This window comes from Camelina sativa, chromosome 11 (genome assembly GCF_030686135.1).
Source record: "Camelina sativa cultivar CO46 ecotype springtype chromosome 11, ASM3068613v1".
NCBI lineage: Eukaryota > Viridiplantae > Streptophyta > Magnoliopsida > Brassicales > Brassicaceae > Camelina > Camelina sativa.
Genome location: NC_141890.1, coordinates 34546739 through 34560535, shown reverse-complemented (window position 1 = coordinate 34560535; position 13797 = coordinate 34546739). Strand labels below are relative to the sequence as shown.

At 32.8% G+C, this 13797-nt stretch overlaps 2 protein-coding genes across 2 annotated transcripts; both read right to left on the bottom strand.

The window, feature by feature from the left end:
• Positions 1–575: 575 nt before the first annotated feature.
• Positions 576–2364, bottom strand: LOC147934806 (uncharacterized). The gene is made up of 2 exons (XM_087472805.1): positions 1225–2364; positions 576–617 (listed from the first exon to the last, which is right to left on the bottom strand). Exons 1-2 carry the CDS (start codon positions 2362–2364, stop codon positions 576–578), a joined length of 1182 nt encoding a protein of 393 aa, XP_087328931.1.
• A 9399-nt stretch (positions 2365–11763) lies between these two features.
• Positions 11764–12894, bottom strand: LOC147934805 (uncharacterized). The gene is made up of 2 exons (XM_087472804.1): positions 12276–12894; positions 11764–12116 (listed from the first exon to the last, which is right to left on the bottom strand). The coding sequence occupies exons 1-2, from the start codon at positions 12892–12894 to the stop codon at positions 11764–11766; spliced, it is 972 nt and encodes a 323-aa protein (XP_087328930.1).
• Positions 12895–13797: the final 903 nt, after the last annotated feature.

Genomic DNA, 13797 nt, shown 5'->3' with positions numbered 1-13797 from the left:
ACCGAGGGCACTGTTCTCAAACCGATGTTGCAGTGTGGAGGTGACCAAACCATAGCTATAAACCCACTTTTAATACTTCAGAGACATGGTTGCAGCTCCGACAGACTGGTACGAAGGTTGGTTGGTACAAATGTGTCTGGTTCTCGCACTCTATCCCGAAGTACTCGTTTGTTATTTGGCTTGCTGCTTGGAATCGGCTTGCAACAGGGGACAGTATGTTGGCCTGGAACTCAGGTGTGGATCCATCTTGTGTGTTTTGTCTGGCTTGGAGCCGTTGGACCACTTATTTTTTATGTGTCCTTACTCCTCGCGGATTTGGCCTTATTTAACTGGTCGGCTCCTCCGTAGTAATCACTCTCCTCGACTGTCTCACCTACTATCTTTGCTCTCCAGCTCCACGATAAAAGGCACTACCTATTTCCTTCTGCGACTGGTCCTGCAAGCAACATTACATACCATTTGGCTCGAGCGCAATCACCAAAGACATGGTGACTTGCCAAGCTCAGCTGCCCAGCTCGTCAGCATTCTTGATCGATTGGTTCGAAATACTCTCCTCTCAATGATGCCTGATGAGACTAAGTTTGCTGATGGGCTTCAACTTTGGCTAGCGTCGAGACCTAATTTCAACAGCCATATACATTAGCCCAATTTTTTCATTATTTATTTATGATTCATTGGAATAAGGACGCATTCATTGTAAGAAGGCACTTTTTTGTTAGCTTAATATATTTTTACATTCATTCAAAAAAAAAAATAAAAGAAAACACCTCGTTATCCTACAACAAATATTATATAAACAAATTGTAGGAAACATGTATCTCTTTTAGTTTTTCCTACCAAAAAAATTGTAGGATATATCTAGTAGAAAATCGTATATGGTAGAATTTTGGTAGGAAAAATACCAAAATGAATCATAGGAACCTAATAAGATTTCGTCGTTTTTCTTGTAGTATAATTAGTAGGTTGTTGTGGTGTTGAAAGGTGTAAGTGGATCTCGATTATTTTACGGTTCCATCTGGGAAACCCTTGACAAAGCATTTATAGAGAAAAATACATTTTAGACCGAGATGGTCAAGTTTCATTATTTTGTTATGGATATTTATGTTAAAATCTTTTATTATTCTTTGATATGCGGGAAGTCTTTTCTTTTTATTTTGTCAACCAAACATTAAATTAGAAAATAACTCCAAGATTGGTTGCCCAAACCGGAGGATAAGAGTTTACAAATAATGATTCTGAAACTAAAGATCTCGAAGAATGAGCAAGACAGTCTGCCCTCACATTTGACGTAAGCTGAATCCTGGTAAGAGTGAAGGTGGGGAGAGATGATCTGAAGTGGCTGAAATCGTCTAGCAAATTGGAAAATGCGGGCCATTCTTCTAGAGACTGCACCATCCCCACTAACTCTGCACAATCCATCTCATAAGCTCGACAATTAACACCAGCATTGAGGAGAGACTCCATAGCCCAAATCAACGCTTGTAACTCCGAATGAAGGGGGGAAGGGCTTCGTCTAACACACCGTGCTCCCAAAAGTAACGTCATGTCCTCACCATTGCAATACCACCAACCCAACCCCATAAAACGATCCGAACCCTTCCAAGATCCATCGACCAGACAGCGAAAAGAGGGTTTTGGGAGTTCCGATATATCCGGAGGAACCTGGACTCCCGCGGAAAAGGACTTGGCCTCCTCCCACAACAATTTATCATTAGTAACCTGATTAATAACATCGATTGGCTCTGCCTGTGATCCCTCAAAAAAAATTTTATTCCTATCTTTCCAAATTGACCATAAAATCCAAGGTAGACGGAAACCAATATCTGAAACTCCCAATTGAGAGGATGCCCACCAGAAAATAAAATCCAAATTCGAATACACTGACTCATAAGGGAATCCATCAGGAATTAGTAAAACCTGAGACATCTTCCAGATCCTACGCGAATGAGGACATTCAAAAAGAGCTTGATTTATAGTTTCAACCACAAAATAACATCTCTTACAAAGGGTATCACACCGCACACCCCGATGAGCAAGTCGTTCCAGCACTGGAAGAGAACCGGAAGCTATCTGCCAGAAGAAATGTTGAATCTTCAGGGGAACTTCCAGTTTCCAGACTTGTGCCCTAAGGGCGGTACACATCGGTCCACACTCGACTTCCCTAATCAAATCTCGTGCAAGCCGATAGCCCAATTTAATCGAATATTTCCCTGTTTTTGTGAAATGCCAAATTAATCTATCCGGTCTAAAGGATTTACTGACCGTCATACTAAGAATAATCGAAATTTTCTCCGGATCTATGAACTCCTCGAGAATAGGCAAATGATATTCCTTGGTAACTGGGTTAATTAAATGGTTAATCATTAAATTAGGGTATAACACTTTTTCACGACCAGTAGCTGACCTCGGTGGATTATCCTTATAACTTTTCAAGAGTTAAAACAGTCTTGTCTCAAGATGTTTTTGGTTTAAGTAATGTATTCATAAAATTCTTTTCTTTTTCTTTAGTTGTAGATTATGATAAAATCATTGTGTTTCTGATATTTTATTGGCCTTTTCCCAAGCAACAAAAATATAAAGTTATAATAAATCCAAAATTAATTTTTATCATTTAGTGTATATATCAAGTCAAGTCTTTAGATTTTGTCCACTTTCAAACATAATTTTTTCTATCTTATCGTCCAACTCGAATATTCGGCTGGCTTGCAAATATCTAAGGTACATATATATTAAATACAAATTTGTGTATTTTCAGTCTACTGCTCCACAAAATTTGATTAGCCAATTTCATAAGTGTAAAAGTTAAATTAAACGCGACAGAAGTAGTCTTTAATTTAAATTGGCATTTAAGAATTGAGTGTTTTTCTTTTATTTCTGCTTTGGGTTTAACATTTTCCTCTATTGTTATTGTTTTTGTCTGTTATTTTTGTAGATTTTTACAGATTTATAGTTTTCTGCTATTTGTATTATTTGTAAATTCTATCAGTAATTTGAAAATGGTATAAAATGATAACAAAAAATAAAAAAACTATATGCCATCACAGTAAATAAGTTTGGTTAGATAACTGTAATAATGCTATTAAGTACTTTATATAGATTTTCCGAAGTGATAAACATTTTCACTAGGAAAGTGGGCGTTGGATTTCAATTTCCAAAACAATCAATATGCATTTACAAAAATATGATTTCTGAATAATTCTTACACATTTCTTACCGTCAATCATCTAATAATGCATGTATTAGTAGTATATACTCTATCTGTTCCGTTCCAATATATAAGACCTTTTAAACTTTTGTATTTGTTATATTTTATAAGATTTTCTCAAATTTCTATACTTTTAATTTTAATTTTAATAATGTTTGACTATTTAAATTTTGCAGTATTTTTCCTATTGGTTAAATTTTATTAAAAAATAAATATTTCTTATTTTTTAATTTGTATATTTTAGCCAAAAACTCTTATATTTTGAATATAAGATGCTATCTATTCCATTATGCGGCAATACCGCCGCGAAGAGTAGAGTGAGTCCGTGCGTTCTAATTTTCTGACTGAAAAGTCTTAAGTCAAGTCTTTCGATTTTGTCCACTTTCAAAAATAATTTTTTTTCTATCTTATCATCTTACTGGAATATTCGGCCGACATGCAAATATCAAATACAAATTTGTTTACTTTCAATTTACTGCCCCACAAAATTTGATTAAACATTTCACAAAAGTGAAAGTTAAATTAAACGCGACAGAAAGAGTCTTTAAACTATATGCCATCAGTAATATAAGTTTGGTTTGATAATTGCAAAAATGCTATTAAGTACTCTTATTTTATTGATTTGCCAAAGTGAGAAACATTTTCACTAGGAAACACGAGTGGGTGTCGGAGCAGCTACTTCACTATGGAATGATTTCTGAATACCATAAACCACACAATCCCCTATATAATAAAACGGAAGTACACAATATTTTTTTGTAGTCTATATAATAGATATATTTATGATTTTTTGGTTATAAACTTGTGACATAGCCTAGGTGTATCATAATATGAATAGCATTTTGGTAAGTAAGGATAGTATGAATTTAGTTAATTATAGTAACATATAAATCAATTATAGGTAACTTTTAAAAGATAAGGAAATCTTTCAACCTAATTAAAACAAAAATATGTGATTCTTCTTTCACATTTATTTTATTTTATATTTAAATTATTTTAATTTTTTATCTAATATATTTAGTTAATAAAATTTATGATTTTATTTTTTTATCTAATATATTTAGTTAATAAAACAGACGTATATTGCTCAACTGATGAATTAAAAAAAAAATACAAAATGTCCTGCATCAACTAAAAAACTAGGCAAAGATTCAAAGTCATATTAATAAAAAAGAGACCAAAATGATTTTGAATACGAATGAGCAGAAACCTTGATTTATCACAAGTTTAAATTAAAAATTTTATGTATTTTATTATGATTCTTTATTTTAATGAATTTCAACTTTTAATAACTTTAAAAATTCAAATGTATAACTTTTTAAAAATTTTAAAGATTATTAATATTTCAATTATTTAAACATTTATCTTTTTTATAAAATGTTTAAGATACGAATAATATTTAAACTTTATAAGAAGTTCAAAGATTATAAGTATTTCAATTTCTAAAATAATAAAATTTATTCAAACATTTTAAATTTTAATAATATATACGAATTAAAATATCACATGACGGGTTATATGGCAGGACATGTTTGAGTTGATATTAATAGAAAATTAAAATATCGTTAATTCGGTGCTACGCGGGTAAAATATCATCTCATTATTTTATGAACTTTTTAAAAACTTTAAAGATTATTAATATTTCAATTATTAAAACATTTATTTTTATAACTGTTTAAGATATTAATAATATTTAAACTTTATAAAAAGTTCAAATATTATAAGTAGTTCAATCATATACATAAAAGTAAGGTTTTGGTCTCTCCTTATTGGTTGATTTTTATTTAATGCTTTCTAATTTTTTTATTAACTTTCTAATTGTTTAATTGTTTTAAACAATATTTAAGACCAATTAATACAATACATTTAACTCACACATTAAAATAAAATTATAACTGAAAATAAAATCTCCTCCTCTCCCACCAATATCAAATGTTGTTATATCTCATATATGTTGTAAGAGTTTGATTATATATTTTAATTTAGAAAGTATTATCTATATTTAACATGGTTTACAATTTTTATTTTATTTATATAAAAAAATAAAATATTTCTTTTATATTTCTTGCCTTTCTAATCTATTCATATTTTTATATATGATTAGTTCTTACAAATTCATGTATATTTATTTTATTCTTAAAATTTGAAATGTTCTCATGAAGGAAATTTTTGTAATATAATTATCAAGTCATTTTTTTTACCTCTTACCTCCAACAAAATTGTAATAAATATATTTTAGAATACTCATCATTATATTTAGTCTGTGATTCAACATATAATTATATAAAAGTCATTATTTTTAAATTTAATTCAAATATGCACTTTAAGGATTTTGCTATATAAAAAAGCAATTTGATATTTATGTTCTTTCTAGCTTTTACTACAAGGATGAAAAATTAAAACTAAGCCTAGCAATATAACTTAAATGTCCTTATTAGTCCATTTGACATTTAATTTTAAAAATTTAATACTTATTTTTAATTAAACAACACATTTTATTATATACATTAATGCATACTTTAAATTCATTTTTTACTACTAAATTATAACTGAAATTACATAAATTGTGAATTGACTTTTTCTCCTCCATTCATTTTCATTTAAACACACTATTAATTATAATTGTAACTTTTCTAATTTAATTATTTTAGAAATATAACTTCCACCACTTTTTATCCTATAAAGAACACCATTCTCACATCCTCCTCCACCATATCCCAAATCCTAAATATTTTCTTTATTTGTTATAATGTTCTTGCAAACCCAAATAAGAGTTTGATTATATTTTTTGTTTACTATATATTTTACATTGTTTTGAATTTTAATGTTTCTTTGTTTTATGTACTTCTCCTTTTCTTCTTTGTTTTCTTATATTTTTTTGATTTAGAATACATATGTATTCTAACATGTATAATAAATTTTTGATGACCATAATAATATTTTGGTTATAACCATCTCATAATAAGAGAATCAAGCTAAAGAAAACATCTTAAGTCTTTACTTTAGATGTTTGATTAGTTCTTACAAATTCATGTATATTTATTTTATTCTTAAAATTTGAAATGTTCTCATGAAGGAACTTTTTGTAATATAATTATCAAATCAATTTTTTTTTTACCTCTCTCTTACCTCCAACAAAATTGTAATAAATATATTTTAGAACACTCATCATTATATTTCGTCTCTGATTCAACATATAATTATATAAAAGTCATAATTTTTTAATTTAATTCAAATATGCACTTTAAGGATTTTGCTATATAAAAAAACAATTTGATATTTATTTTCTTTCTACCTTTTACTACAAGGATGAAAAATTGAAACTAAGCCTAGCAATATAACTTAAATTAAGGGGAATATAAAACAAATTGTAATATAATTATCAAATCAATTTTTCTTAACTTTCACTTACATCCAACAAAATTGTAATACATTTATTTTAGAATAATAATCATTATATTCAGTTTGTGATTCAACATATAATGATATAAAAATCACTATTTTTTATTTAATTAAAATATGTACTTTAAAGATTTTTCTATATAAAAAAAATTGATTTATTATTTTCTATCTAGCTTTTAATTATAAGAATTAAAAATTATAACTAAACCTAGCAATATATCTTAATTTAAGATTCTTAAATTAAGGAGAATATATAAAAGATTTTTTTATCGTATTTTAAATCTTTGAATGCACTACATATGATTTTATAGGAAATATGTATTTTTTACTTTCAAAATAGTTTAGCTTTTAATTATTAAATACTTTAGGTTATGTGTTAGCTTATATGAAAAAAATAAATTATATATTTAAATCACATAGTAAAATTTCGTTTTTATTATTAATAATATTTTATTACCTCAAATGCTTAAAAATACTAATGAAAATTATTATCAAAGTTGAACAATAAAAAATAAGTTATATATTTTGATATTGTATGATTTGAATAAATAAAAGTGTCAAAAATGTTAATGACATTTAAATTAATTTATTAAGTTTTTTTATATGATTATCAAATAAATTTAAATTAATTAATATATTATATTATACAACAATCCGCGCATTTGCGCGGGATATTATCTAGTTTCTAAAAAAAGAAACTTTATTAAAATATTGTAAATTTTAAAAATATATTTAGATTTTTATGAATTTTTTTCTGCGGTGTACAACGAATTAAAATATCACACGACGGTTATATGGCTAGCATGTTTGACTAGATATTAATAGAAACTTAAAATGTCATTAATTCAGTGCTACATGGATAAAATATCATCTCATTATTTTGTTAACAATATGAATATTAGATTAATAGACGTATCTAATTAAATCGATTAATTAATACTGTAACAAAATAATTAATATGCGGTATAGTGTAGGTTAAGTCATATAATTAACAATCAAAATACAATATATAATTTTAAAAACTAAACAAATCAAATAAATTAACAAACAGAATTAATATTTTTATCAAATAACTTAAACTGCAGTGTACCGCGGGTCAAAATCTAGATCTACTAGAATAGATCTTACAAAATAGATGTTATTTTCATAAGTTATATTCAACATATGATTTCATGTGATAGTGTTTGAGCAAAAAAAAAAAATTAAACTAATAAATCAATCAAATATATAACACTTTAAATAAAAATTATAAAATCAATAAAATAAATATTAATCCGTGCTCTAGCACGGATCCAATTCTAGTTAGTCTTTAAAACTATTGTGAAAAATAAATTAAACACGGCAAAATTAGTCTTTAAAACTATATGCTATGACCGTTGTTTAAGAAAACGAGGTAGGCGGTTGTCTCGGTGTTGCCAAGGTCTAGGTCCTACACTGCTTCAATTTTATTTAAATCGGTTTTATTAATTGGTGGGATAGATTTGGTAAATTAATACCATCTCTAATATATATTTTTATCTTTTCTTCTAAAATAGAGTAATTTGGAAATAAAACATTGAGTTAATATAAAATATAGAAGTAAAAAAAATATATAGTGCAATCTGGAGTAAATGTTGTTCTATAATAGACTTTTGATTCTAAAATAGAGAGAGGAGTTTGAGATGTCTTGAGCATCTCCAATCTATTTATATTTTTTTCTTTATAAATAGAAAAAAATATAGCAATCTATTTTAAAGGCAAATTTATTCCAATCCATCTCTATTTTCACCTCTAAAATAGAGATAACTATATTTATAGAGGAAAACAATAGAGTTTTTATATATATATAGAGAAAAAATAGCACTCTCTATTTTAGAGATGAGAATAGAAGTGAAACGACCGCACGCGGATTCCCAATCCTCACACAGAATCCACGATAAACGTTCTCGTCGGAACCCCATAATTTTGACGAGACAACCAGCGTAGAAATCGCTCCTTACAAAAACTCTCACAAATACACCAAACCCCACCCCATCTATTTACTGAGTCGCACAACCAACCATCCCTAGCGACCGAGTAACAAGAGAGGTGGGCTGGAATATTTGATTCCGTCCAGCCACGGACAACACTTCCCCACGAATACTCCAATTCACTATCAACTCCTCTAGGGTTGAACAACACCTCCACCTGGTGTCGAACGTCACCCATCGCACCATTTATGAACCAACACACATGGTGTCGATCGACACTCTCCTAGTGTCGGTCGACACCGACGCCCATGGCATCACCACCTTGGTGTCACTCGACATCCCAACCATACCACAAAACCGTCTATGTCATACCACAATACAAACACTTGATTAAATCACAAACCAACTGTTAATTTCAAAAAATCACCGTTGGATATGAAGCCTATACCACCACGAAGCTCCCCACCAAATTTCAGCCAAATCGGACTCCGTTTCATCCTCCAAACGTTGCTCCAAAGTAGCCATCTCGAACCAGTCCGCGCAGCCCATCTGCAAGTGTTGGTGTCGACCGACACCACAATGGTGTCGAACGACACCAACCCAGAAATCACGCTCAAAGCCTGAATAACAGCCATAAGAAAACCTCCTTGACTCTCCTAATCCACAACCAAGTAATCACATCCTTCTCCTTACACATGAAGAGGATGGATCTCCTTTCTCCTCCCTTCCAAGTGTGAGCACCACAACTCTCTCTCCTGCTCTCCTCTAGAACCACCAAAACAGATCCCTCTACTCCTCTTAACCCTCCTCAAGACTCCCTTTGCTCTTAGGATCAAACTTGTAATCTCCGTCTCTCTTTCTCCTTCTCTCCTAGAAGCGACCAAAGACCACCTCCCTCAGAAAATAGGCTGTTCGTGCCTTTTAAAACGAGACTTATGGTTTCCAAACTAAACCAAGCTAAACCGATCGATTTTGAAACAAACCAAACAACCACCAATTTAGTGGTGTCGATCGACACCCACCAAAATTCGGTTCGGGATGTTATAAGAGGTGGGTTGGAGTAAAACTCACCTCTATTATAGAATTTCTTTATTTTTTTTTCTTTTTTTTTTCTTGTCAACCAAAGATCAGCTCAAACGAGCCAATTGGGTGGGAAATTGTTTACAAACAAAACATGGTGCGGAGAAGTACGCGCTTGACATGCCAAAGAATCCACACTTACATTAGTAGTTCTATAAATTAAAGTTTAAGAGAAAGATGGAAATTCTTCCTTATCAAGCTTGATGTCGTCAAGGTACGCCGAGAAAGCTGGACAGTCTGAAGGAGAATACACCATCTTCACCAAGTCTGAACAGTCTGTATAGAAAGCCACATCTCTGAAATCATGGCCGATCATGCAGCGCATCGCCCAAATGAAAACTTTAACTTCAGCATGTAAGGGAGATAGACTTTGTCGGAAATTCATGGCTCCCACAATCGACGACGCAATCTGGAACGAGGTACAAACCATTCGGCGCTTGCAAATGGGTCACCTACTTTCCAAGATCCATCTATAAAGCAGCGATAATCCGAAAAAACCATAGAGAGGGTAGCAGCAGTGAAACGATCCGACCCGTTTTTTTTTGTAATAATAATAATAATAATAATAATAATAATAATCTAAACCGGTTGTCCTATACCCACTAGGTACCTAACAACAAACACACCACCGTAGATAACATAAAACAATACCATTAAACCAATGAATATATAATAATCAAATAACTAGTATTAACTCATAACAATTAAAAAAATAAACCAATCCAACATAACTCAATGAAACAACAATCCTAGACAATATTTCAAGGACTCAACTCTAGAAACCTAACAGAAGCCATACATTGCCTTGATTCCACGATCACACTTTGCCTTTACCTGCACCACAAACATAAATTGAGATTCATGAGTATTTTATAAACACTCAGTGAGGCAATGCTCCCATCTACTGGGCTATACACACAAGCAACTGAGGTTCCAATGTCAAACAATCAACCAACAAACACACAAACCAGGGAAACAAGTATCATTCGTTCACTGGAAGGGAGGTGTCGACCGACACCAGCCCAGTGTCGACCGACACAGGCTATTGGTTTCGACCGACACTACCTCACAGTTTCGATTGATAATGCTCTTTGGTGTCAATCGACACTGACTCCGCAGACGCGATCTGCTCGAAGCCGAGAGTCGAATCTCGCTTCTCCACTACATGAAAACATAATTTTTCTGATTACAATTGGCGAGTCTCTATTTTTAGCGAGTATTTGGCGACAATTTTACGACCACAAAAATTTAGTCGTATAATAGTCGCTACTTTGCGACTACTTACAGTAGTCGGTAATTTAGTCGTAATTTAACGACTACTTTATGAATATATTGCATAACGGAACATGTAGTTGTTAAATAGTCGCTAATTTAGCGACTAAAATGTGACTCATGGTAAAGGTTGCCAATAAGTCGTATATCCATCGCTATATAAGAAAATCAAAATTTTCAAAAGTTAACTCCAAACCCTTAACCAAACTCTAAAACCTAAATCATAAACTTAAAGTTTAAATCTTGAACATTCAGTTCTTAAGCTCCTACCGATAACCATTAGAAGAACAAAAAGAAAAGGAATAAAAAGAACAATGCGGAATGGAATAAACATTTTTTGAGGAATGAAAAGAAAATCTGCAGAGAATGAACTAAATAGTAAATGGTACCAAATAATAAAAATATATTTTTAAATATATTAAATATTAAATAAATCAAATTCAATAATAATACAAATACTACTTCTAATGTATATACAATGAATTTTACATTTTTATTTTAAAAACAAATTTATAAATTAAATTTTAATTATTATTTTTTTTTTGTCAACCAAACATTAAATTAAAAGATAACCCCCGAGTTGGTTGCCCAAACCGGAGGGAAAGAGTTTACAAAAGAAAACACATAAAGTAAAGATCTTGAAGATCGGGCAAGGCAATCTGCCCGTACATTATCTGTGCGCGGAATCCTCGATAGCTTGAAGGAAGGAAAGGATGAACGTAGCAAGCTGAAGTCGTCCAATACATTGGAGAAAGCGGGCCATTCTTCAGGAGATTGCACCATCGCCACTAATTCTGCGCAATCCGTCTCGAAGTTCTGACAATCTATCCTTGACGCCACTATGGACTCCATCGCCTAAATCAACGCCTGAAGCTCCGAGTATACGGGTGAAGGACTACGTCGCTGACTTCGTGCGCCTAAAAGTATCGTTGTATCCTCACCATTACTTAGCCACCAACCTAAACCTTCCACTGGATCCGAAGCTTTCCAAGAACCATCGACCTGGCATCGGGGACCGGGATCCCGCTCCTCCAAAGATGAGGGATGTAGAGAAATCGAATTAAAGGATTTCACCTCCTCCCATAACAGCTTATCAGATATCGCCTGATTAATAACTTCAACCGACTCAGCCTCAATACCCTGATAAACTTTCTTATTCCTATCTTTCCAGATTGACCAGACAAGCCACGGTAAACTAAAACTTAAGCCTGAGGCAAGCGACAGGGACGACACCCTCTAGAAAATGAAATCTAAATTCGTGAAAACAGAATTATAGGGAAAACCTTCCCGACATAAATCCTGTGAAAATAATTCCCAAATCCGACGTGATCGGGGACACTAAAAAAGGACATGATTAATAGACTCACCCGCTAGACCACATCTTAGACAGAGGGGATCGCACCGAACTCCCCTATAAGCCAGGCGTTCCAACACCGGAAGGGACCCGGAGGCTATTTGCCAAAAAAAATGCTGAATTTTCAAGGGAACCTCGAGATTCCAAGCCTGTGCCCTAAGATCCGTGCACGTCGGTCCATATTCGACTTCTTTAATTAAAGCACGTGCTTGACGGTAGCCAGATTTGACCGTATACCTCCCTGATCTAGAATAATGCCAAATCAATTGATCTGGTTTAAACGATTTACTGATCTTTATCGATAAAATGAGTGGGATATCCGCCGGATCCATGTACTCCTCGAGGATTGGCATATGCCATTCCTTCGTATTTGGGTTAATCAAATGATTAACCATTAGGTTGGGATGTAACCATCTACCACGACCGTTTGCTGATCTAGGCTGAATATCCGGAATCCACGGGTCTCGCCATACTGAAACCTCACAACCGGAGCCTATTGCCCATCTTGATCCATGTTCCACCAAACCTTTAGTTGAGAAAATACTCCTCCAAGCAAATGAAGGGGAGTAAGGCTTCTTAGCCTGTAGAGGGTGTTTCTTCCAAAAATATCTACCTTTCATAACCCTAGCCATCAAAGATGTTGGATAATGAATCAATCGCCAATATTGTTTAGCCAACATTGCGTCATTAAATTTTTCCAGAGCACGAAAACATAAACCGCCATCACATTTATCCTTACACAATTTATCCCACGCGACCTATTGTAAGCCTCTTGCCTTATCGTTGGACTTCCACCAAAATTTTGAGATAGCACTTGTTAAATTAGACGTTAATTCCGCTGGCAATTTGTAACAAGACATAACATGGTTTGGGAGAGCCAAAGCCACCGATTTAATCATAACTTCCTTGCCACCTTTTGAGAGATACTTCGCAGACCAACCATTCACCCGATCATCTAAACGCTTATTAACGTAACTAAAAACCTTGGTTCTTGAACCCTGTAGATTTTCAGGAATACCCGAATACGAACCCATACCGCCTTCTTTGGTGATACCCATTACAGAAAGTAACTGAGATCTTACTTCAGGGGAAACGTTTTTCCCAAACATAATGGAAGACTTTTCCAAGTTAACCTCCTGACCCGACGCTTTCCCGTAATCACCAATAATGTCCATAACCATAGTGCATTCAGCTGCGACCGCCTTACAGAAAAACAGACTATCATCTGCAAACAGTAGATGTGAGATAGTGGGGCAGTCCTGAGCTAACTTGATACCCGTAATCCTCTGCTCTCTTTCTGCTTTCTTAATATTAGCAATTAAGACCTCCATGCATAAAATAAACAAATAAGGAGATAAAGGATCTCCCTGACGAAGCCCTCTCTGTGGCTTAATAAACCCCTTGGGTTGACCATTTATAAGAACCTGATACGAGACAGAGGAAACACACCACATAATCCAGGATATCCATTTCCTATCAAATCCCATCGCTAACATGACCGCCTCCAAGAAATCCCACTCGACCCGGTCATATGC